Source organism: Scyliorhinus canicula, chromosome 5 (assembly GCF_902713615.1).
Source record: "Scyliorhinus canicula chromosome 5, sScyCan1.1, whole genome shotgun sequence".
Classification (NCBI taxonomy): domain Eukaryota; kingdom Metazoa; phylum Chordata; class Chondrichthyes; order Carcharhiniformes; family Scyliorhinidae; genus Scyliorhinus; species Scyliorhinus canicula.
Window position 1 is genome coordinate 166589840 of NC_052150.1, and position 27064 is coordinate 166616903.

At 48.0% G+C, this 27064-nt stretch overlaps 1 protein-coding gene across 3 annotated transcripts in view; it reads right to left on the reverse strand.

Annotated features, from left to right (window-relative positions):
- LOC119966403 (cilia- and flagella-associated protein 69-like) overlaps window positions 1-27064 on the reverse strand; it is a 181266-nt gene that overhangs the window by 138224 nt on the left and 15978 nt on the right. For all 3 annotated transcript variants that reach the window (XM_038798012.1, XM_038798011.1, XM_038798013.1), the window contains 2 exons: window positions 12372-12437; window positions 4823-4932 (listed from right to left, as the gene is read on the reverse strand). In XM_038798012.1, the coding sequence (XP_038653940.1) occupies window positions 4823-4932; window positions 12372-12437 (176 nt within the window). Of the gene's footprint in view, window positions 1-4822; window positions 4933-12371; window positions 12438-27064 lie in introns of those variants that run through there.

Here is a 27064-nt window from a genome sequence, read left to right on the forward strand (position 1 = left end):
ACTCCTTCTCGATGTGGGCATACCGTTGCTAGGTCGGCGTCATGGCCCTGGAGGCATATGCCACTGGAGCCCAGGACGAGGAGTCGTCTCGCTGGAGGAGCACCGCCCCAATGCCGTCCTGGCTAGCGTCAGTAGATATCTTGGTGTCCTTGGTTGGGTCAAAGAACGCCAGTACTGGGGCTGTGGTGAGCTTCGCCTTTTGCTCGAGCAACTCCTTTTCATGGGCGGGCAGCCACTGGAACACTGTTCACTTCTTTATGGGATGCCGGAGGGCCGTGGTGTGGGCTGCCAAATTGGGAATGAATTTCCCGAGCGGAGGACCGCCTTCTTGTCCTCCGGGGTCTTCATGGCGTTGATTGGCAGCACCTTGTCGGCGTCAGGTTGCACACCCTGCTGTGAAATGGTGGTCACCCAGAAACCTGATAGCGGATTGACCAAATGAGCATTTGGCCCTGTTGAGCTGGAGGCCATTTTCATGAATCCGCTGGAAGAACTGAGGCGGGCAATGTGATCCTCGGGCGTTGTAGACCAGATGATCACGTCGTCCACATAGACCAGCACCCCCTCGATGCCCTCCATCATTTGCTCCATGATGCGATGAAATACTTCGGAAGCTGATATGATACTGAAGGGCATGCGGTTGTACAATAGCGGCCGAATGGAGTGTTAAATGTGCACAGCTTCCGATTGGACGAGTCCAGCTGTATTTACCAGAAGCCACGGGAAGCGTCCAGCTTGGTGAAGAATTTGGCATGAGCCATCTCACTGATTAACTCTTCACGCTTCGGGATCGGGTAGTGCTCTCGCATGATATTGCGGTTCAGGTCTTTGGGATCAATGCAAATGCGGTGTTCACCAGGTGGTTTTTTTACGCAGACCATGGAGCTGACCCAGTCTGTTGGTTCCGTGACCTTTGAGATGATGCCCTGGTCGTGGAGGTCTTGCAGCTGCTTTTTCAGATGACCTTTGAGAGGAGCCGGCACCCGGCATGGTGCATGGATCACTGGGGTGGTGTTCGGCTTGAGCAAAATTTTGTGGCGATATGGGTGCGTGCCCATTCCATCAAACACGTTGTAGTATTGTGTGAGAATGTCGTCTATCTTGGCCTGGAGATTTACATTGGACGAGGCAGTCGCCGGTGTCGAGGACATGGTGTGGACTCGCTGGACCAGATTCAGGGACGCCCTGTTAGGCTGAACGATCTCGAATTGTAAAATTGCCTTGATTTCCTTGTGAGATACCACTAGCCGACACGATCCACTGGCAGCTATGGCATTGCCATTGTAGTCAAGGAGTTGGCATGCTGGTGGAAGAATGCTTGGTTGGTCACGGATGCTGTCGAGATCTGACTGCTATGTGAGGTTCGAAGACTCACCGGTGTCCAGTTTAAATCGGATGCGAGCCTGGTTGACTGTGAGGATAGCACACCACTCGTCGTCGGGATCCACACTGAGGATTGAAAGGCGGGTTGCAGGTGCAGTGGAGACCAGCTTGTGTGTGCTTATGATGCCCACCCGATATGGAGACTCGATGCAGTCAGCATCGGGGTCCGTTGGGCTGTCGGGATCAGCATCCTGCATGTCTTGTACCGAGCGGATACTTCTGCGCCATGTCTGGGATCGCTGGCTGATAATCGGCGGAGCGGACCTGCAGCAGGCCGCGTAATGGCCAGGCTTCCCACACTGTAGGCATCGCCGTCCTTTGGCTGGACATTGCCGCTTTAAATGGGCGGAGCCACAATTCAGACACGTCATAACGCTGACGTCAGCGCGTTCCGTGCGCCAAGGCACATGCGCAGTGCTGTCGGTCGACGTACCGGGTTTTCGGCCTCGTCGTCCACCCGGTCATGCCGCGCATGCATAGGGACCCGGGAAAAGCGCGTGAAACGGCCACTCTCTTCGATACTCAGGCCTTGCATTTTTGCAATGGCCTGCACCCAGTTCTGCCTCGTGGGAGGCCAGTTTTGCAGTTTCTGCCGCCCTGATGTGGAAGTAACGATTCTTGGCCTGCTCATGGGCTACGCACGTCTCGATAGCGACGGAGAGGGATTGCCGTTTGATTTTGAGGAGCTGCTGCCGCAGGGAATTGGAGTGGAACCCGAAAACAATCTGATCCCGGATCATGGAATCAGCCGTTGAGCCATAATTACATGACTGCGCCAGGATGCGGAGATGGGTCATGAAGGACTGAAAAGGTTCATCCTTACCCTGAAGCCTCTGTTGGAAGATGTACCGTTCAAAGCTCTCATTCACTTCAATGTCGTAGTGGCTGTCGAATTTTAGCAGAACTGTTTTGAACTTCATCTTGTCTTTGCCATCGGCAAACATACGCGAGTTGTAGATATGGATAGCGTGATCCCCCGCGATCGAGAGAAATAGCGCGATCTTCCTTGCATCTGATGCTGCCTCGAGGTCGGTGGCCTCGATATACAGGAGGAACTTTTGCTTAAAGATTTCCAATTGGCGGCGAGGTTGCCGGAGATGCGGAGGAGGCTGGATGTTTTCCATTTCGCTGGATGGCCGCTTACTGGATGTTGCAGATTCACTCGAGGTAGGTTCCGCAGGATTAATAGCATTCTGGTACCACGATGTGTTAGGCAGATTGGTTCGACATCGACTGCAACTGGATGCAGGGAAGCTAGAAACAAACATCTGACACCAGAGATGATCCAACACTGTTTTATTTAACTATGAACTGCTGTACATGGTCAGCTGTGGGTTGACACTCTACTAATCCTACTGATTACCTCTTACTGGCTCGACCAGACTTACTAGCTACCACATGGCAATAGTGCCCACTGACTTGTGCACTCTGACTGTCTCAGTATCTGTGTCCCGAAAGAGCGGGGGTCTTAATACCCTGTGGGCTTTATAGTGGTGGTGTCCTGTCTGGTGATTGGTTGTTCTGTGTTGTGTGTTCATTGGTCATCCTGTGTGTCAATCATTGCCTGTCTGCATCTCATTATACACGAGTGGATATTATGACACAGGTCTTGCTGCATTCAGGCACTACACTGCTTCAGTACTCGAGGAGTCCTGAATGCTACTGAACACTGTGCAATAATCATCCCCACTTCTGACTTTCTGATAAGGGAAAATCATTGATGAAGCAACTGAAGATAGTTGAGCCCAGGATACCACCCTGAGGAAGACCTGCAGAGACGTCTTTGGGCTGGGATGATGGGCCTCAAATAACTACAATAATTTTCCTGTGTGCCAGATATGAGTTCAACCAGAGAAGAGATTTTCCCCTTGATTCCCATTGAGCTAGGGCTCCATGATGCCACACTCAGCCAAACGCTGTCTTGATGTCAAGAGCTGTCACTTTCACTTTACCTTTAGAATTCTTTATCCATATTTGGACAATGGTTATATCGAGGTCTACAGCCAATTGGTTCTGGCAGAAACCAAACTGAGTACTTGTGAACAGGTTATTGCTGAAAATGTTTTGCTTGACAGCACTGTCAACGACTCTGACCTTCCATCACTTTGCTGATGATTGACAGCAGACTGATGAGGAAGCAATTGGTCGGACTGGATTTGTTATGCCTTTTGTGATGAGGATATACCAGGACAAATTTCCACATTATTGGGTCGATGCCAGTGTTATATCTGAGAAGATCACTGACTTTCTTGCATTTGATGTAGTCTATTAAAAAAAAACCTCCGCTTATATTTCTGTTGCCAACTTTTATTGTTCTAAATTTCTATATTACATGCATACATACGTTTACCATTCATATTGTGGGCTGGCTTAGATCAATTGGCTAGACAGCTGGTTTGGAATGCAGGCCAGCAACATGGGTTCAATTCCTGTACCTCACCCTTGCCCCTCGCCTGAGTTGCGGTGATCCTCACGTTAAATCACCGCCAGTCAGCTGTTCCCCTCAAAGGGGAAAACAGCCTATGGTCATCTGGGACTACTTTATCACTCATATTGAGCAGTCATATTGTAATTGGACAATGTGGCAATATCTTGTTAAAAAATGTTTGAGAATTCTGTTTGCCAGCTAGTTTTCACTTTAAGCAAATTCTTCTGATAAGTTTTAGCTTTATTATTTAATTACTTAATCGATTGTGGGCATCACCAGCAAAGCCAGAATTTAGGGGCGGGTTTAGCACAGTAGAGGCTGGTTTAGCATAGTGGGCTAAATAGCTGGCTTGTAATGCAGAACAGGGCCAGCAGCACGGGTTCAATTCCTGTACCGGCCTCTCCCGAACAAGCGCTGGAATGTGGCGATGGGGGGCTTTTCACAGTAACTTCATTGAAGCCTACTTGTAACAATAAGCGATTATTAATTTGTTGCCATCCCGAATTTGCTGTCGAACTGAGTAGCATTCCTTATGGAGCATCTATTCCTTGAAATCCACCTAAGCTGTTAGTCATATTTGTGTTTTGCTCACTGGCTGCACTATGGATCACAAATGGTCGGGGCCTTTTTTGACCATTTTTTGTCAACTAGGGTCTTTATTCTCAAATATGTACCCACTCCTCTAATTTCTCTACAAGTTAGCATACACATTGGGACTAAATTATCTTGCACATTTTCATGCCAAATGAAAATTTAAGAAACGTTCAATTCATCCAAATAATTAATGAAAATGTTGAATGCCATTATTTCAAAAGTTTGTTAGTAAACCCTAAATTTAATACAAAGTTTAAATACTAGGTGAAATCTGCATTATTTTAAAATCTGCCCATTTAATAATTTAATAGTTGGAGACGATATTGCAAATCTACCTCCAGCTACAAACATCTATGTCACCAAATCCATTTGGGTATTTCAACAACAAGTATGTAGCAATGAAAGACAGTCACTTACCCACACAATGTGAGGATTTCACATATTGGCTGTATGTAGGCATCCTGATCTCTTACCTTTTCTGCACAAAGATTAAGAATTTTAAAGACTTGAACCAAGTCTCTAATTGGCTTTTTAACAAAAAAGAAAGTTAAGGCACGAAAACTTGATCATATATTTGGAACAAAGTCCGCTGGCATGACTCCAAGCTTTCTATCACTTGCCATTCCAACTTTACATCTTACTCTCGTGCCCACATGTCCATCCTTAGCTTGCTGGAATATTAAAGTGAAACCCAACACAAAGTGGAGGAGATGCACCTCATCTTCCAAATAAGCACGTTAAAGCCCTCAGGACTCATAATTGATTTGGAGTATGAGCTCGTTCCACTATCTTGACCCTTTTTTAAATATATATTTTTATTAGATTTTTTTCAATTTTTACAAAGAAGGCAATAAAACAAAACACAATATCAATGCAAAACAGGTACAGTACAGCACAAGAATTATTGCAAATATGGGAACAAACACGACAGGATAAGTTTGGTACAACACGTTTATGGAATTAGTGCTTCCAGCTTTAGTACCGGATCAATTGAAAGGAGAACTAATTGTGGGAAGAAGGAAGACAAGATCATATAAATACAGAAGGATAATATCTTAGGCTGCACACATTCATGTATTGCAAGATCAAGATTTATAAGATCACTCAACGAAAGTCCAACAGGGGAAGATCGGCCACGGTGGAGCCTATACATTTGAGATGAGGGCCCCATTTTACAGAACGCATCAGACTTATCACAGATTTCAGAAATTCCATAGGAATGTATTTCATAATTATTTTATTTTAGTTTTAAATTGAAGGATACTTGTTGCTGGCCCAGGAGCAGAGGACATTTTTACGAGTGCAAAACTAGGATGTTGTACAGCCTTTGTTCATTAACATCAGTAATTCCCCTAGCTTGAAGACCCAGAATTAGTAACAAAGGAATAAGCTCTAAGGCTCGATCAAATATCTTCTCCACCTCCCTGACTGAACCAGACCAATAGAATTAAATCTTAACACAGGCCAATATGCAGCATACATTTCAGGGATATAGCAGGATCAAACCTGTGTCTCAGACTCGGCGTGATATGCAGACAGTGCAGAATCGTAAACTGAGTCTCCTTCATTCTATTACAGAAATAAATTGTGGTGACATAATCCCAAATGCTACCCCACGTCTCCTCATCAATATTAGTTGCCAAGTCTTTACCCGAGACTACAAGGTATCCAATGTACTAACACATGATCTAGAACACAAGATATCATAGAACTTGCTAATTAACTGGTAAGGCTTCAATGAAGGCAGAACTCTTTCCACCGAGGAAATCACGGAGTTAAGACACAAAGTTGTCTTGTTCAGCCCCTGGGTTGCAAATACTTAAAAAAGGAGTTTCTCAGGATCAGGATGTCAAATTATTGGCATAGCTGCTCAAAGGATGACAAGGAGGCATCCCTAAAAATCACCCAATCTACAAATGCCTCTATCCCTCCAAGTGTCGAATCCATGGTCCATAAGACTCCATGGGAGTCCAAGCTGCCCTGGATGGGAGAGACAGCGGAAGTCAATTTAGATCTGCCTTTTAGCTTGCAGACCATTCTCTGCTCTAAGAGTAGAATTTTTGCATCTGGCAGAGTCTGTCTCGCTGTCCCCATAAAATAACGAAACCTGCAGACGATAGGTCGGTAGGTCTTCTTATATATCCAGTCAAATCAAAATAGGGTCCTTCCTAACCCAATCATTTATGAACGTAAGGTGAGAAGCAAGTTGGTAAATCTAATATATGGGAGGTGCAGCTTGGTGAACTTTAGACAGGTCTTCTTATTCCAAATAAACAAACTAATCATTCCATAAATCGCCTTTAAAACTCTGGCTGAAAATAGAATTGACAACATCTGCAAGGGGTTTAGCAATCTCGGCAACACATTAATTTTAATGAAGGCAATCCTACCCAGCCATGAGACCGGCAGGGAAGACCAACAAGCCAGGTCCCACTCAATGGAAGCAATCTGCTGAGGGCAGTTAACCTCTACAACTGCCTAAATGGAGGAGCAATTGTGACCCCCAGGTATTTGAACCCCAAAGGAGACCATCTCCAATGAACTCAATGCATTCTATGCTCGGTTTGAGCAGGTAACCAACAATCCACTGTCGGGTGCCCCAGCAGCCCATAATTCACCCATACCCACCATCACAGCTTCTGAAGTCAGATCGACCTTCCTGAAAGTGAACCTGCGGAAGGCGACGTGCCCAGACGAGACCCCTGGTCGTGCACTCAGAGCCTGCGCGGACCAGCTGGCAGAGGTATTCACAGACATCTTTAACCTGTCCCTACTCCACTCCGAGGTCTCCACCTGCTTCAAAAAGACCATCATCATACCGGTACCAAAGAAGAACCAGGCAACGTGCCTCAATGACTTCCGCCCGGTGGCCCTGACTTCAGTCGTAATGAAGTGCTTCGAGAGGCTGATCATGAAGCGCATCACCCCCATACTCCCGGAATGCCTTGATCCACTTCAGCATGGTTTTGTGAAGGGTAGGTCATGCCTCACAAACCTTATCGAGTTCTTTGAGAAGGTGACTGAACAGGTAGACGAGGGTAGAGCAGTTGATGTGGTGTATATGGATTTCAGTAAAGCGTTTGATAAGGTTCCCCACGGTCGGCTATTGCAGAAAATACGGAGGCTGGGGATTGAGGGTGATTTAGAGATGTGGATCAGAAATTGGCTAGTTGAAAGAAGACAGCGGGTGGTGGTTGATGGCAAATGTTCAGAATGGAGTTCAGTTACGAGTGGCGTACCACGAGGATCTGTTCTGGGGCCGTTGCTGTTTGTTATTTTTATAAATGACCTAGAGGAGGGCACAGAAGGTTGGGTGAGTAAATTTGCAGACGACACTAAAGTCGGTGGAGTTGTAGACAGTGTGGAAGGATGTTGCAGGTTACAGAGGGATATTAATAAGCTGCAGAGCTGGGCTGAGAGGTGGCAAATGGAGTTTAATGTAGAGAAGTGTGAGGTGATTCACTTTGGAAGGAATAACAGGAATGCAGAATATTTGGCTAATGGTAAAATTCTTGGTAGTGTGGATGAGCAGAGGGATCCATGTACATAGATCCCTGAAAGTTGCCACCCAGGTTGATAGGGTTGTGAAGAAGGCCTATGATGTGTTGGCCTTTATTGGTAGAGGGATTGAGTTCCGGAGCCATGAGGTCATGTTGCAGCTGTGCAAAACTCTGGTACGGCCGCATTTGGAGTATTGCATACAGTTCTGGTCGCCTCATTATAGGAAGGACGTGGAAGCTTTGGATCGGGTGCAGAGGAGATTTACCAGGATGTTGCCTGGTATGGAGGGAAAATCTTATGAGGAAAGGCTGATGGACTTGAGGTTGTTTTCGTTAGAGAGAAGAAGGTTAAGAGGTGACTTAATAGAGGCATACAAAATGATCAGAGGGTTAGATAGGGTGGGCAGTGAGAGCCTTCTCCCGCGGATGGAGGTGGCTTGCACGAGGGGACATAGCCTTAAATTGAGGGGTAATAGATATAGGACAGAGGTCAGAGGTAGGTTTTTTACGCAAAGAGTGGTGGGGCCGTGGAATGCCCTACCTGCAACAGTAGTGAACTCGCCAACATTGAGGGCATTTAAAAATTTATTGGATAAGCATATGGATGATAATGGCATAGTGTAGGTTAGATAGCCTTTAGTTTTTGACTTCCCATGTCGGTGCCACATCGTGGGCCGAAGGGCCTGTACTGCGCTGTATCGTTCTATGTTCTATGTTCTATGTTCTAATTCGCATACCGCTGCAACCGGTCCACATCAGACGCCATTTCCCTGGCCCTACACTCATCCCTAGAGCATCTCCAAAACAAGGACTCCTACATCATACTCCTATTTATTGACTACAGCTCCGCCTTCAACACCATAATCCCAGCCAAGGTCATATCAAAGCTCCAAAACCTAGGACTTGGCTCTCCACTCTGCAACTGGATCCTCGATTTTCTGACCAACAGACCACAATCAGTAAGAATGAACACCAACACCTCCTCCACAATAGTCCTCAATACCGGGGCCCCGCAAGGCTGCGTACGTAGCCCCCTACTCTGCTCCCTGTACACACACGACTGCGTGGCAAAACTTGGTTCCAACTCCATCTGCAAGTTTGCTGACGATACGACCATAGTGGGCCGGATCTCGAATAACGACGAGTCAGAATACAGGCGGGTGATAGAGAACGTAGTGGAGTGGTGTAACGACAAAAATCTCTCCCTCAATGCCGGCAAAACTAAAGAGCTGGTCATTGACTTCAGGAAGCAAAGTACTGTACACACCCCGTCAACATCAACGGGGCCGAGGTGGAGATGGTTAGCAGTTTCAAATTCCTAGGGATGCACATCCCCAAAAATCTATTGTGGTCCACTCACGTCGACGCTATCACCAAGAAAGCACAACAGCGCCTATACTTCCTCAGGAAACTAAGGAAATTCGGCATGTCCACATTAACCCTTACCAACTTTTACAGATGCACCATAGAAAGCATCCCATCGGGCTGCATCACAGCCTGGTATGGCAACTGCTAGGCCCAGGACCGCAAGAAACTTCAGAGAGTCATGAATACCGCGCAGTCCATCACACGAACCTGCCTCCCATCCACTGACTCCATCTACACCTCCCACTGCCTGGGGAAAGCGGGCAGCATAATGAAAGATCCCTCCCACCCGGCTTACTCACTCTTCCAACTTCTTCCATCGGGCAGGAGATACAGAAGTCTGAGAACACGCACGAACAGACTCTAAAACAGCTTCTTCCCCACTGTCACCAGACTCCAAATGACCCTCTTATTGACTGACCTCATTAACACTACACCCTGTATGCTTCATCCGATGCCAATGCTTATGTAGTTACATTGTATATCATGTGTTGCCCTATTATGTATTTTCTTTTATTCCCTTTTCTTCCCATGTACTTAATGATCTGTTGAGCTGCTTGCAGAAAAATACTTTTCACTGTACCTCGGTACACTTGACAATAAACAAATCCAATCCATCTAAAAGGAAAATTGGCAAGGGTGGGGCGGTCTGCCCCTCAGCTCACCCACCAGCATTGCCTCTGATTTTGTGAAGTTAATTTTATAGCCGGAGAAGGATCTAAATCAATCCACCACATCGATAAAAGTGGGAACCGGGACATTCAGCTTCGACACAAACGGCAGCACATCATCCGCATAAAGCGTAATCTTACGCTGCCTATCCCCAATATCAAGGGGTCCAGCCTGATAGCCTCTGCCAGTGGCTAAAAGCAAATTACTGCGGATGCTGGAATCTGAAACAAAAACAGAAAATACTGGACAATTACAGCAGATCTGACCACATCTGTGGAGAGAGAAGGGAGTTAACATTTTGAGTCTGGATGACTAATCTGACTTTGACAAAGAATCATCCAGACTCGAAAGGGTAGCTCCATTCTCTCTTCATAGATGCTGTCAGACCTACTGCAATTGTCCAGTATTTTCTGCTTCTGCCAGTAGCTCTACAGCTAGCGCAAATAGCAAGGGAGACAAGAGACATCCTGTCTGGTCCCTCTCTGCAGACCAAAATACTCTAAAATCATTTACAACCATAAGAAATAGGAATGAGAGGCGGTCGTTTGATCTGACACTCCTCACCTCCACTTTCCTGCCCTTTCCCCTAACGCTTGATTCCCTTGCTAATCAAGAATCTATCTATCTCAGCCTTAAATATATACAAGGATTCTGCCCTCACAGTTCTCTGTGGCATGGGGGTCCAAAGACTGTCAACTTTCTAATAAGGAAATTCCTCCTCACCTCAGTCTTAAATTGGCACCCCTGTATTCTGAGACCATGCCCTCTGATCCTAGACTCTGATCCTAGAGGAGAAATAAGCATTTACCTTGTCAAGCCCCTTAAGAATTATTTCAATGAGATCATCTCTCATTCTTCTAAATTCCAGTGAGTAGAGCAACAGCCTGTTTAACCTCTGCTCATAAGACAGTCCCTCCATCATCTTAGTGAACCTTTTTTGAACCACCTCCAGCAAAATAATAACCGGAATTCTTTGGTCGCGGAATGCACTTTTCCCACTGGCAGCGTACCCCTGCCAGTGAATTTTGCAGTGGTATGGGGTGGTTTCAATGGTAAATCTCAATGACAAGTGGTGGGAATCCCACTGCCAGCGAACAGTGCATGGTATGGAAACGCATGCCTGGGGGACCGGAAAATCTTGCCCAATATCGTTCTTTAAATAAGGGACCAGAATTTCTCACAGTACTTCAGCCCCACCAGTACCTTGTACAGTTAGCAAGACTTCCCTACTCATATATTCCAACCCTCTTTAAAAAAAGGGCCAGCATTATATTAGACTTTCTGATTACCTGCTGCACCTGTGTGCTAGATTTCTGTGTTTCATGCACAGATACCCACAATTCTCTTTGTGTTGCAGCTTTCCGCAGTTTTTCTCCAGTTAATTAATACTCTGTTCTTTGCTTCTCCCTTCCAAAGTGAACAACTTCCCATTTTCCCACTGTGGTAGTATGACTAGGGGTATTACGGTACCTGAAAGTGAGCTGCTATTGGTGCAGAGGACTCACTGCCCATTGGCCCGGGTAAGTCATGTGTCTCCCAGCCGATTGGCTGAGAGGTAGGTAGCTCCACCTACGAGGCGGGATATAAGAACCCGTGCTTCCCGGCAGTCGGCCTTTCTTCTGTACGTCTGCTGCCGGGTACACTTCTTGTGCATTAAAGCCTATCGTTCGGACTTCACCTACGTTTCGTGTCCACTGATTGTGCATCACCCACATTTGCCAATTCTTTGCCCATTTACTTAACCTATCAATATCTCTTGTATCCCTCTCGCAACTTGCCTTTCCACCTGTCTTTGTGCTGTCTGCAAATTTGGCTACAGTACATTGGCTTCCTCCCTCAAAGTCATTTTTATAAATTGTAAACAGTTGCGGTCTCAACAATGATTCCTGTGGAACCCCACTGGTTACAGGTTGGCAACCTGAAAAAGAACCTCTTACCCTACCCCGAATCTCCCCAATGGAAGACCCCTCCACTGGCACTGCCCCCTGGCACTGTTCAAGGGGCAGTACAAGGATGCAGCGCCAGGGGTCAGTGCTAGGGTACTGCCCGGGCATGACCCCACTGGGGGTTGTACTTACCTGTGCGCTCCCGGAGGGTACTGTTTGCCAGTTCCCAGTTGATAAAAACCTGTCGGGAATTCGGGGTGGGGTACGTTAGTCTGTGGGAAGATTTTCCAGCGGGGAGGCCCGCTAATTATATTTAAATAAATTCAAATGTAGTTCCTGTCATTGCATGGCGAGGACAATTGAGCAGCAGGGAGTCCCTTCCAGCGTAAAAGCCAATTTGGGACTCCCCCACAATTCTCCACACTCTCCGCCATTCCCAGTGCCAAAACACAGGGGCATATAAACCACCCCCCCCCCCGTCACCAGAATTCCACTTAATGCATAGGAACATAAGTAAGTGAACTGTCAACAGCAAAAGGATACAAAACCAAACTGGTATTGTTTCACCATCCTCTTCAAAGAATGCAGATGTCTATCAAGAAGGCTGCACTGTGGAATGAATGAAGACAGATTTATACACAAAAATGGCGTCAAATATGATTTTGTGTATCACTATTAGTGGAAAGGTAAGCGCCTTCCAAATTCTGATAAAATTCTCATGCATTATAAGCAGTGGTTTCACTGAGGTGTTTAACAGTTAAATTGAGAAATTAAGTCCTTCATCCTAAAACACAAAGCCCAAAATGAAAAACAGCTCTAAGGGAGAATGTTACCTTCAGTAACACTTGCAAAAATGAAACATGGGGAAAACATAATTCGAGCAGGACTCTATTACACAGGCAGAAGCAAAATACCGTAGATGCTGGAAACCTGAACTAAAAACAGGAAATGCAGGAAATTCTCAGCATGTCTGGCAGAATCTGTGGAGAGAAATGGAGTTAATGCTTCAGGACCTTTCATAGGAACTGGAAAAAGTTAGAAATGCAATCAGTTTCTGGGTGAGAAAAAGGGAGGAGAATGGAAAAAAGAACACAAGGGAGGATCTGTGATAGTGGATGGGAGAAGAGTTTAAATGATAAAATATTTCAATGGTTCAAGACCAAAAGGAGGTGTAAATAACTAAGTTTCTGAACAGTTGCTGTCCCAAAGCATAGAAATTAAAATAGGAGAGAACTAGAGAGGGAAAAAAAATACAAAGAAAATGGAAACAAAATGAGGCAGAGGTACGCTGAACTCAAATGTTGAATCCAGAAGACTGCATAGTGCCCAGTTGAAAGAGGAGGTGCAGTTCCTCAAGCTTGTGAGCGTCATTGGAACTTGACAGGAGGCTCACGATAGAAAAAATCAGATTGGGAGCAAGATGGCAGATTAAATGACAAGCAACTGGAAACACAAGGTTACGCTTGAGGACCTAACAGAGGCAAAGTGGTCACCTAATGTAGAGGAGACCACAATGCGAGCAGCGAATTCAGGAGACTAAATTATGAATCATTGTTTCACCTGGAAGTTGTGTTTCGGTCTTTGGATGATGAGAAGGGGGGGGGGGGGGGGGGGGGGGGGTGGGGGGGGGGGGGGGGGAGTAAAAGGTCAAGTGTTGTAACTTCTCTGCTTACATTAAAGGGTGCTGCAGGAACCCAAGGAGTTGATGAGATGGCTGAGGAGTGAAGCAGGGTATTGTGGAAAGACATTAGGAACCTTCAAGCGGCTATTGGATAGGTACATGGATTACGGTAGAATGATGGGGTGTAGATTAATTTGTTCCTAATCTAGGACAAAGGTTCGGCACAAGATCATGGGCCGAAGGGCCTGTTCTGTGCAGTATTTTCTGTAAAGTCCCTTCAGGATGCTGAAAGGGAAGAAAGAGAAGTGGAGAAGGGAGGGAGAGTGGAAGGGGGCGAAGGTGTGTTGGTGCTGGCATCAGCAATGAACATTTCTGTATGTTTTACAACAAATTTCAATACAAAGTTACATTAATAGACAAATATTACTGACAAAATGGATAGGAAAGCAATGATTCCTTTAAAATAAATTACAATCATTTTTAAAAAAAATTTAGAGTACCCAATTATTTTTTCCAATTAAGGGGCAATTTAGCATGGCCAATCCACCTATCCTGCACATCTTTTGGGTTGTGGGGGCAAAACCCACGCAGACACGGGGAGAATGTGCAACCTCCACACGGACAGTGACCCAGGGCTGGGATTCGAACCCGGGTGCCTCAGCGCCATAGGCAGCAATGCTAACCACTGTGCCACCATGCTGCCCTTAAATTACAATCATTATTGGCAGCGCCGGCCCTAGAGTTGCTGGCGCCCCGGGCAAGCTGAACTTCGGCGCCCTTGGGGGGGGGGGGGGGGGGGGGGGGGGGGGGGGGGGGCGAGAGGGGGGGGGGCCAAGAGGGAGGGGGGACAGGGCCGAGAGGGGGGGCAGGGCCGAGAGGGGGGCGGGGCCGATGGGGGGGGCCGAGGGGGGGGGCGGCCCCGGGGGGGGCGGACCCGCGGGGGGGTGGGACCCGAGGGGGAGGCGGGGGGGAACCGAGGGGGGGACGGACCGAGGGGGGGGGCGGGGGAGCGGACAGAGCGGGGGGGCGGACTGAGGGGGGGGCGCACTGAGGGGGGGGGGCGCCCTGGGGTAGGACGGCCACCGCGCATGCGCTGGTTGGCACCGGCCCAACTGCGCATGCGCGGGACCCGAGTCTCTGGCGCCCCCTAGCACATGGCGCCCCGGGCGACTGCCCGAGTTGCCAGTGCCTTGAGCTGGCCCTGATTATTGGTTATGAGAACCCTAATGCTCCTTAGGGTTCTCAGGAGCTTGAAAGCGGGGGTGGTCTTTCTGCAGGAGACCCAACTCAGTGTGAAGGACCAGGTTAGATTAAGGAAGGGGTGGGTCGGGCAGGTTTTTCAATTGGGGTTTGATTTGAAATAGAGGGGAGTGGCGATTTTAATGAGCACAAAAATTGGATTTGTGAGTGCGTAGGAGGTGAAGGATCTGGGTGGCAGATATGTGACTGTGAGTGGGGTATTGGAATTGACACCGTTGGTGTTGGTAAATGTGTATGCCCCAAATTGGGATGATGTGGGTTTTATGAAGGGGTTGCTGGCAGCGATCCCAGATTTGGCCACGCACCAATTGATCATGGGAGGGGATTTTAACTGTGTCCTGGAGCCGAGGGTGAGTAGGTCGAGCCCCTGGTCAATGGGTAGGGCACAAATAGCAAGGGAGCTGGAGGGGTTTATGGAGAGAATGGGTATGATGGACCCATGGCCTTTTCAGAACCCAGGGGGAAGGGCATATTCCTTATTTTCACACGTCCACAAGGTGCATTCAAGAATTGATTACTTTGTAGTGATTGGGGAGATTTTGGTCGGGGTGGAGGGGACAGAGTATGCGGGGATAGTTATCTTGCACCATGTGCCCACTGGCTGGAGATTCGGTTTAGAACGGGACGAGAGCAGAGGCCGGGGTAGATGTTTGACTCGGGGATGGAGCTTTTTGTGATTGAGGTGCGGGCGGCGATTAAGGAGTATGGGGAGTTGAATCAGAATGGGGAGGAGTCAGCGACCATTTTTATGGGAAGAACTGAAGGCAGTGGTCCAGAGGAAATTATTTTGTTTAACGCCCGTGCGGATAGGGAAAGGAGGGAGGAACATGACCGTCTGGTGAGCGAGATAGTGGAGGTGGACAGGGAAAATTCGAGGGTGCCCACCGTGGAGGGATTGGCGAGGAGGAAAACGTTGCAAGGGCAATTTGACAGGCTGACAACGGGAAGGGCGGTAGGGCAACTGCGTAGGGCAAGAGGGGTGCAATATGAGTATGGGGAGAAGGCGAGCTGCATGCTGGCGCACCAGCTGCGGAAGCAGGCTGCATCCAGGGAAATATTGAAGATATGGACTGGGGCTGGGGAGGTGGTGTCGGAGCCAGGGAAGATAAACAAAGTGTTTAGGGAGTACTAACAGGGGCTTTATGAGGCGGACCCGTGGGGAGAGGAAGGGGACATGGGGCAGTTTCTGGACGAGTTGTAATTTCTCCAGGTGGAGGAAGCAAAGAGACAGGCGTTCGCACAGCCCCTGGGGCTGAGGGAGGTGCTGGATAGTATCAGGGGTATGAAGTTGGGGAAGGCCCCTGGGCCGGATGGGTACCCGGCGGAATTTTATAAGGAATTTGCGATGGACTTTCCACTACATCTGTTGGGGGCATTTAATAAAGCACTGGAGAAGGGGGAGTTTCCGGAGACGATGACGCAGGCAGTAATCACACTAATCCCAAAAAAAGTGAAGGACCCGGTGGAATGTGGGTCATATAGACCCATATCACCATTGAACACAGATGTGAAAGTATTGGCTAAGTTGTTGGCGGGGAAGATGGAGGATTGTGTCCCAGGGGTAGTTGCAGAAGATCAAACAGGCTTCATGAAGGGCAGGCAGCTCGCGAGTAATATAAGACGGGTGTTGAATATGGTGAAGAATCCGTGAGGGTACCAGAGGTGGTGCCCATGGAAGTGGAAAAGGCATTTGATTGGGTGGAATGGCGGTACTTGTTCAAGGTTTTGGGAAGTTTTGGGTTTGGGCTGAGATTTGTGGCATGGGTGCAGTTGCTGTATGTGGCACCAAGGGCAAGGGCGAGGATGAATGATATGTGCTCATGAAGCTTTAACTTACACAGGGGTACGAAGTACGGACGCCAGCTGTCACAGTTGCTGTTTGCGCTGGCCCTAGAGCCGTTGACGATGGCTCTCAGGGGGTCGGCAGAGTGGCGGGGGATTATGAGGGGACAGAGGGGGCATCGGGTGTCGCTCTATGCCGATGACCCCTCACTGTATGTTTCGGATCTGTTGGAGACTATGGGAAGGATTATGGGCCTGCTGGGGAGGTTTGGAAGGTTCTCGGGGTACAAACTGAATGAACTGAATGTGGGGAAAAGCGAGGTATTCCCGCTGAATGAGCTGGGACAGCGGGCTAATTTAGGGACGGATGCCATTTACGGTAGCGACGGATAGGTTTAGAACTTGCTTCTTTATTATGGGACGGCGAGTTTGGACAAGGTGGTGGGAAGAAGGGGTAGACTGGGTTAAGATGAATCTTGTAAAGGGTCAAATTTGAGGTCTATGCTGACGGCAGCGTTGCCAATGGTTCTGAGTCGGTATTCAGGGAGCCCGGTGGTGTAGTCCACGGTGATGATATGGAATCAGCTAAGGAGGCATTTTAGGGTGGAAGGGATGTGAGTACTAACGCTGCTGTGCGCGTTCATGGGTTTGAGCTGGGGTGGATGGATAGTGTATACAGGAGGTGGAGGGAAGTGGGCCTAGTCAAGGTGAGGGAAATGTATTTGGAGGAAGGGTTTGACAGTCTGGAGGAGCTAAGGGAGAGGGTAGAGCTGCCGAGGGGGAGTGAGTTCAGGTATCTGCAGGGAAGAGATTTTGCGTGAAAGGTCTGGAAGGGGTTCCCTAGGTTGCCAGGATACACCATGCTGGAGCGACTGCTGCTTTCAGATGTGGAAGGGGAGGGAAGAATTCGGGATATGTATAAGTCGCTGGGGGAGCAGGGAAGTGATCGGGTGCTGAAGATCAAGGAGAAATGGGAAGCGGTGTTGGGAGGGGAGATCAATTGGGGAGTATGGAGTCAGGCACTGCAAACGGTAAACGGAACCTCCTCTTGTGCAAGGATGAGCCTGATACAGTTTAAGGTGGTGCACAGGGTGCATATAACTTGGGCGAGAATGAGTGGGTTCTTTCAGGGGGAAGCAGGTGAATGTGAAGGGTGTGGGCGGGGGGCAACGAATCACACGCACATGATTTGGGGTTGCAAAAGATTGTGAAAATTCTGGGCATGAGTGTTTGCGGTCTAATCCAGGGTAGTGGAGGAGGAGGTAGACCTGGACCCTTTGGTTGCAATATTGGGGGTTTCAGAGAAGCCGGAGCTCATGAGAGGAGGAAGGCCGATGTTGTGACCTTTGCCACTCTGATTGCATCGGGGGGGGTTTGAGGAGCTGTTTGCCGCAGTGGGGGGGGGGGGAAGGTGGAGTGGGGGGGGGGGGGGGGGGGGGAAGGTGGAGTGGGGGAGGGTGAAAAAGGAGAAAGTCTTACGGACTGTATTGTTGATTGTTGGGAAGAATGTTTCCCAGGGTGTTTATTTGCTGCAACCTGTTTTGATACATGTTTGTAATAAAATATATGTTTTTTAAAGTGAAGCATTGAATTACTAATAATGTACAGCAAAGAAACCAGGCATTTGGCTCAACCAGGCAATGCTGGCATTTATGTTCCACTTGAGCCTCTTCCCACCTTTCCTCATCTAACTTGAGCAATATAATTCTCGATTCCCTTCTCCTTCATATACTTTTTCAGCTTCCCCAAACAGTGGTACAGTACGTTAATCAAGAAAATGAAAATTTACGAAACTATCAACACACTGCTTATCAATAAAAAAATGGCAAATGATGTTACACTAAAGAATGCAAATGTAAACAAATCATTTAATTATAGGGAGACTTTAATTTCCCTTGAAAGGGTATAGAACTGAGCAATGTGTTTTCACAGAGTTCCTTAAATCCATCACCAGCAGTCAATGATTCTATTGATTCTTCATAGATGCATCTGCCAGAATATACAAATTTAATCTACAAATTTGGCTGTAGGTTGCGTCTCTTCGACTAGAGACCATCTCCCTCCTGCATCTGGTTGCTGTAGCTCACAAGGCCAAGCAGGTTCTTCTCTCTGCTGATGCATAGAACCTCTACTGTCTGTCTGCGATATTGACTTTTAGGGAAGCCTGTAACCTGGGGCGGGATTCAATTCCCAAGTTGCGTGTTTCTTGGTGGCGCGCCATTCACTGGCGGCGGGATTTTCTCTTCCCGCTGCTTGTCAATGGGATTTCCCATTTAAGCCACTCCACCCCACCAAGAAACCTGCGAGCGGGGATGTGCTGCCAGCGGGAAAAGAGAATCCCGATGACTGGAGAATTCCAGCCCTGATCTCAGAGATGATTTCCTCTGCTGTTTTCAACGTAAAACACATTTACTTTTCATCCAGGTAGAAATGCTAATTAGCTATCCTTCATTCCAGCATCTTTTCATCTTCGAAATAAATGGACAGTTTACAGCTTAACTGTTTCCAACCTGATACCAACAACATCTTTCTAGGACTTTGGGAGACTCAAAAGGAATTTTCTGATATTTTTCCAAAGTGTCGGTCCCGCCGAGAAAACCAGGGAGAATCCAAAATTCACTGACAACAGGAAAACCTGTTGGATATTCAGCCTTTTTAACAAAAAACGTTTTTCCACATGTTTCACGCCGAGCTCATGGCGGCTTCCCTCTGATTTGTTCCCCCTGGGAAAACTTAATATCAGTAACCAATGGGGTTAAACCTCCCCAGCACTCCTTGCACGTCCCAATTCAGTCAAGGGGCTGGCTGCCAGGAAGACAGCACTGCGTTTTACAGAGGCTGCCCGTACCACATTTCTACATGTCTGGCAATCAGCCAGACATCGAGAAAACAAGGCTACCAACCCCATCTGGGAGGCTGGGGAAACAACAGTGAATGCCAGCTCAATCCATAAGAGGACGAGGCTACAGTGCCGAAAGAAGATGAATGACCTAATATGTGCAGCCTGAGTATGCCTGCCTCCTCATGTCTCCCATTGTGTTTCCACGGTGATCTATCTCCCAGCCACCTCACAGGGTCCCAACACTTGCCTTACCACCCGCGCCCCCACCACTCTCCATGGTCCGCCCATCTGCTCCTGAAAGCCCCATTCCGACTCACCTCCCAGGCATGCCAGATTTCATTACAATCGTCACTGGCAGGACTCCTACACTTTCTCATTTGTTCCATTGCAGGATAAACCCGAGCACAACCGGTGTGAGCGTGCACAACCTGCTGGAGTCTTGCCCAAATTGAAAATCTAGCGCCCTTTGAGCCGAGAGCCCTTGAACTGGCCACAGAGGAGCAGGACCCCACCTGTGCAGAGGGTGAGTTGGGAGCACCTGATAAAAGTGAGAACCCTCAACACGGTACCGTACGGCAGCACGGTAGCATGGTGGTTAGCATAAATGCTTCACAGCTCCAGGGTCCCAGGTTCGAATCCCGGCTGGGTAACTGTCTGTGCGGAGTCTGCACGTCCTCCCCGTGTGTGCGTGGGTTTCCTCCGGGTGCTCCGGTTTCCTCCCACAGTCCAAAGATGTGCGGGTTAGGTGGATTGGCCATGCTAAATTGCCCGTAGTGTCCTAAAAAGTAAGGTTAAGGGGGGGGGGTTGTTGGGTTACGGGTATAGGGTGGATACGTGGGTTTGAGTAGGGTGATCGTGGCTCGGCACAACATTGAGGGCCGAAGGGCCTGTTCTGTGCTGTACTGTTCTATGTTCTACATGCAGCCATGGTCCAAGCCTCAGGTGAGGTTTCTCCGACAAGTCTGTTCCTGTGATGTACTAATGCAATCTTGCTTCCCTTGCAGATCAATCAGTCAACCAGCCCAGACCATTCATGCGCCCTTTAGAGACCACAGACTCAAGCAGCTCCGAGGGTGACATCTCAGAGACAAGCATTGAGGAGGCATCACAGCTGTCACCCGTATCCTCCACCAGTGCAGATAATCACACCTGGAAATAACGAGTAGGTAGGCTTCTGGGACACTCGCATGTGAACACCTCATAGCTGAAAATCCACAACAGGTGGAGGAACGAACATCCCACGGATCCAGCACTGGAAGAAATGCACTCCATGGCAGGGGCTGTCCATTCCATGATTCAGCTCATGAGCACCATGGTGTAGGCTCTAGTGAAAATCCACGAGTGTCAACGCCAGAAGACAGTGGGGATTCTGGATCTCACTCCAGCTGCTCCTCCGACCCAGGGTCCCCAGGCACCGAAGCGAAGAGGATCAGTAGGAGCGCAGCCCGGGACCTTCCACCCATGCGACCCTGGGGATGTCCAGCTCAGTAGTAAGAGACAAACCTTCATCCCACACACCAAGGAGGGCAACACTACAACACCCGTGCAGCCCGAAAGTAGGCCTGGACCCTCAAGATCCAGGCCCCCCCCAGGGGACACCAGCCAAGGTCATCTCAGGCAACAGAGAGTGTAAGTCAGCAGGATGTCGCAAACTCAGCTGTGGATTATGGGGATACACCGAGACGTAGCGGGAGGGTGAGGAAGAGTAACAAATGATATGGACCTCAGAGGAGGCAGTAGCAGCTAAGGTGAGTCATTCAGTCTCTCTGGGCCCTTAGATCATCCCGTTCATGGCAGGTCGCATTCAGCTCTCGGTCAAGCAGGAATTCAGACTTTTTTTTAGCACTAGAGGAGCATCACTCTGTAATCATTGCAAATCATCATCATTCTCCTGTAGCATCAGGCCAACCGTGCTGCCCATGAATGTAACTCCGATCACAATCACCTCCTGCAGGCCCATAGTAGTGAGAGGATGTCATATCCCATGATGGGAGAGGATTTCACATCATAGTCCTGGCCGTCCCCAAACTGAGAGACTATGAAGGCATCCCTAGCCCTGCACCCTATGGGGGCCCTGGCCAGCACCTGAGATCCTTTCTCCACCTCCTCCGCAGATTGCCCCTTGCTGTCCTTATCAACATCCTCCTCACTCGAGGAGATGTAGTGCTCCTCCATCTCCTCCTGATCCAGCTGCTCGCCCCATTGCAGTGCTAGCTTTTGCAGAGAGCAGCAGACCACTATGATGCATGAAAACCTCTGGGGGCTGTATGGGAGGACTCCCGTCGACTGGTCTAGGTACTGGAACCGCATCTTGAGCAGGCCGATCACCTGCTCGACCAGTGCATAGGTTGACACTTGAGCCTTGCTGTAGCGAGCCTCCGCAGGTGTTTGTGGCCTTCGCACTGACGTCATCAGCCACTTCCTGAATGGGTACCCCTTGTCCCCGGAGGAGCCAGCGCCCCAGCAGTAGGCATCTGTGAGCATCCCAAGCTGTAACTATAATGGATACAGGCACACATCTGCGTAATCCGCATTGTGTGGTTACAGACAATCTGGACATTGAATGGTATCCCTTGCAGTGCCCAAATGCCGCCCTGTGCCACCATGGGGAGTGCAGAGCCACATGAGTGCAGTCAACGGCACCCTGAACCTGAGGCTTGCTTGCTATGTGGTCGAAGCCCATGGCCCAGGCTCAACTGGTCTTGGTCCAAGTTGATGTACATGTGGGCCCTCGCAAATTGTGCATCTGTGATCTTCCTTATACACCTATGCATACAAGACTGGCAAATTCCACACAGGCCACCCACGCAGCCTTGAAACAAGTAAGAAGTCTTACAACATCAGGTTAAAGTCCAACAGGTTTGTTTCAAACACGAGCTTTCGGAGCGCAGCTCCTTCCTCAGGTGAATGGAGAGGTATGATCCAGAAACATTTATATAGACAAAGTCAAAGATGCCGGACAATGCTTGGAATGCGAGCATTTGCAGGTAATCAAATCATTACAGATCCAGAGAGAGGGATAATCACAGGTTAAAGAGGTGTGAATTGTCTCAAGCCAGAACAGTTTGTAGGATTTTGCAAGTCCAGGCCAGATGGTGGGGGGTGGATGTAATGCGACATGAATCCAAGATCCCGGTTGAGGCCGCACTCATGCGTGCGCAACTTAGCTATAAGTTTTTGCTCGGCAATTCTGCGTTGTCGCGTGTCCTGAAGGCTGCCTTGAAGAACGCTTACCCGGAGATCAGAGGCTGAATGCCCTTGATTGCTGAAGTGTTCCCCGACTGGAAGGGAACATTCTTGCCTGGTGATTGTCGCACGGTGCCCGTTCATTCGTTGTCGCAGTGTCTGCATGGTCTCGCTAATGTACCACGCTTCGGGGCATCCTTTCCTGCAGCGTATGAGGTAGACTACATTGGTCGAGTCGCACGAGTATGTGCCGCGTACCTGGTGGGTGGTGTTTCCACGTGTAATGGTGGTATCCAAGTCGATGATCTGGCATGTCTTGCAGAGATTGCCCTGGCAGAACTGTGTGGTGTCGTGGCCGCTGTTCTGAAGCCTGGGTAATTTGCTGCAAACAATGGTTTGTTTGAGGTTGCGCGGTTGTTTGAAGGCCAGTAGTGGGGGTGTGGGGATGACCTTGGCAAGATGTTCATCTTCATTGATGATGTGTTGAAGGCTGCGAAGAAGATGTCGTAGTTTCTCCGCCCCAGGAAAGTACTGGATGGCGAAGGGTACTCTGTCAGTGGTGTCCCGTGTTTGTCTTCTGAGAAGGTCGGTGTGGTTTTTTGCTGTGGCGCGTTGGAACTGTCGATCGATGAGTCGAGCGCCATATCCCGTTCGTACGAGGGCATCTTTCAGCAACTGTAGGTGTCTGTTACGCTCCTCCTCGTCTGAGCAGAGCCTATGTATACGGAGGGCTTGTCCATAGGGGATGGCTTCTGTAATGTGTTTTGGGTGAAAGCTGGAGAAGTGGAGCATCGTGAGGTTGTCTGTGGGCTTGCGGTAAAGCGAAGTGCTGAGGTGACTGTCCTTGATGGAGCTGAGTGTGTCCAAGAATGCAACAGAATTTTGAGAATAGTCCATGGTGAGTCTGATGGTGGGATGAAATTTATTGATCTCATAGTGTAGTTGTTTCAGTGATTCTTCGCTGTGGGTCCAAAGGAAAAAAAATGTCATCGATGTATCTGGTGTATAACGTCGGTTGAAGGTCCTGTGCGGTGAGGAAGTCTTGTTCAAACTTGTGCATGAAGATGTTGGCATATTGAGGTGCGAATTTGGTCCCCATGGCTGTTCCATGCGCCTGGATGAAAAATTTGTTGTCAAAGGTGAAGACGTTGTGATCTAGAATGAAGCGGATGAGTTTCAGAATTGTCCGTGTGGAGTTTGCACATTTTCCTCATGTCTGCGTGGATCTCACCCCAAAAACCCAAAAGATGTGCAGGGGAGGTGGACTGGCCACTCTTGAGATCCACCAACAAAATAGAAGAAAGGAAACAAATTTTGGGACAAAGCAAAAAAGGGCCGCTCCTGTAGGGGCACTGCCCGAACATAACAAAGATCAACAGAAACTTAAAAATATCAAATAAGGGAGCAATAAAGTACCCCAACCCCTGTGGTGCCCACCAGGCACGTTTGGTCTCTAGGGTGCCAGTGGACAATGCATGCTCCCTGACCAGGAGCACCCGGCCACAAATGTAACCTTGGTAGAACGGCATACAGCTACGCTTTCAAGGATTAAAAATTAGGCACTCATCAGTGGCACACTCATGCATTGCAATTCTGACTAAATTGGCACAAATGACTTGTCAAGGAAGTATCAGGGAGCTAATTAGGCAACTGGCTTCTCCTTCTGGCAGGCAAGCATGCCTGACGCATGTTAAGACTGCAATTTTCAGTCAGCCTCATCCTTAGAGGGCACCCTCGTTCCCCCCTGATCTCATCAGCTGCGGATTAAATTAATCTTCCAATTTGAACAGCCAGCCATCCATACACAATCCCTGATGGACCTCCATAACCAGTGGCTTGAACTTCCACACGGTTCATGCCCTCGGACTTCAAAGTGCATCCTCAGTGTGGGTGTTCATTCTGACTGCACTCAACCTACCCCCTCTTTGAGGGTCTTCAGCCCTCATGAGGCTGAGTGTCCCACTCTGCCCATGCAACCTGGAGACTCACAGAAACCCACGCAAGGGTCTCACAGTTGCCCCCTGTGCTGGCCTTGTCAATTCATCTGTTCCCACCCACTTACTTTCCAGCTGCCACTCTAAAAGGTCAATCCTTCAATGGTGATATCGTCACAAGCCCAGCAAGGAGGACATGGAAAATGCTGCCTGTAAACCAGCCATCAGACCCCTCTGAACCTCAAGGCTCACAGCGATGAACAGCTGCTAAGGCTTGCAAGCAACGCTCAGAGATGCCTAAACTGAGCCAATCCCCACCCCAACCGCAAGCTCAGGTTGGACTTATCTGGGCCTCCGCATCCTCTCCATTGCCCCCCTTGCAATTGGCACCATGGAGGGTGATGGCGAACTGAGTGCTCACCTCTGACAGCTCCTTTGGAGGTGAAGTTGCCTGGTTCTTGCGTTTATACAGCTGCTGTAAATCACACCGGTGTGACGTCACACTGCTGACGGTGAATATTAAGTGAGCGGGAACGTCCCAGCGGGAGGTCGCATTATTAAGATGCAACTGTATTTAAATGAGGTTCCCGACCTTCCGTGGCAAGGTTTTTGTTACGTCACTGGCAAGGGGCTTTGAAAATCAGAAACTACGATAGGGCCTTGGGGAGAGAGGGCAATGGGATGAGAGGTCCATGGGGAGATGGGTATGGGAAGAGAATATCATGAGGAAAGGCCTATTGGGTGAGGGTCAAGGGGAGAGGATCATGAGGAGAGGGGTCAGACCTAAGCACTTGTTGAATAAAATAACATTTTGATGATAACAAATACACATAAAGATAGAAAAGGCTTCTTTATATTTGTTTTCTACGTTCTAACCTATTTCACAAAATATCTTCAACATAACAAGAATGTTTGGGTTTCCCTCAATGCCCTTGGGAGGTCAAAGGGGTTCCATGCCCAGAATAGCTTGGGAAACTCTGTTCTGACAGATTTATCTATGAAGAATTATTAGAACAGGCTTTACTGCTGGTGGTGTGTTTACAGAACTCTTCAAAAACTGAGGAACGTGTCTGGTGAAGATCACTTAAAATTATTACTCGATGGAATGAGGACACAGAAACCCATTGGAAGCTAGAAGTGTAAGGATAGCAATGTGTAATAAGCATAAAAAGAGAATGTTCATATCTGTAGTTTAAAGTATAAGTTGTCTGCAATAAAAAAACTTTTAGTCAATCATGATTTTAGTCATTTGTTACAGTAAAAGTTTTAAAACATGAAGTATTGATATGTCATTCTTTCAGCCATTAACATTTACTTTTAAACGGTTATCAGCCTTTAGGAAGATCTAACACTGGCTATGATTTTCCAAAATTTGTGGGTTTCTGGAATAGTCCCAGTAGACTATAAATTAGCAAATGTCACATCACTATTTAAGAAAAGAAGGAGCGAGAACTCAGGGGACTACAAGCCAGTTAGCCTGGCATTGTGCAAATGCTGGAATCTATTATTACAAAAGTCATAACAACGCACTTAGAGAAGCAATTGGAATAAGTCAACAGGCTTTACGAAAGGAAATCCCACTGAAATATTCTGAGGATGTAACTGAGTAGGAAGTTAAAAATAATATAAAGGGTTAGGGAGGTTATGCTGCAACTGTATAAGGTGTTAGTGAGGCCACACCTGGAGTATTGTGTTCAGTTTTGGTCTCCTTACCTGAGAAAGGACGTACTGGTGCTGGAGGGTGTGCAGAGGATATTCAGTAGGTTAATCCCAGAGTTGAGGGGTTGGATTACGAGGAGAGGTTGAGTAGACTGGGACTGTACTCGTTAGAATTTAGAAGGCTGTGGGGGGATCTTATAGAAACATATAAAATTATGAAGGGAATAGATAGCATAGATGCGGGCAGGTTGTTTCCACTGGCGGGTGAAAGCAGAACTAGGGGGCATAGCCTCAAAATAAGGGGAAGTAGATTTAGGACTGAGTTTAGGATGGACTTCTTCACCCAAAGGGTTGTGAATCTATGGAATTCCCTGCCCAGTAAAGCAGCTAAGGCTCCTTCATTGAATGTTTTCAAGATAAAGATAGATAGTTTTTTGAAGAATAAAAAAATAAAGGGTTATGGTATTCGGGCGGGAAAATGGAGCTGAGTCCACAAAAGATCAGCCATGATCTCATTGAATGGCAGAGCAAGCGTGAAGGGCCAGATGACCTACTACTGCTCCTAGTTCTTATGTTCTTATTATGTATTTGTCAAGTATATTAGTAAAAAGAGAATGATTAATGTGGTATTGAAAATGACAGTGGTGTTTTATGACCTTTAATGAAGAGAAAAATCTCAGAGGTAAATTCTGAAATGATTGGGAAAAAGCAGCAATATTTTGATGAATGAAAGGAAAATTCAGGTATATCAGTTACCCTAAATGAAGAAGACATTTTAGGATCCTAAGGAACTTGAGAGAAAAAAATATTAAGTTCCTAGAAATTCTATTTTAGGCTCCACTGAGATTCCTATGACTGGGAGGAAACATTCCCACTAAGCTGTGTGGATAATCAGCCATGCAGTAGCCTGCTACGTATCCTGAAATCCTTGATCCAATGTGTGCGTGACCTC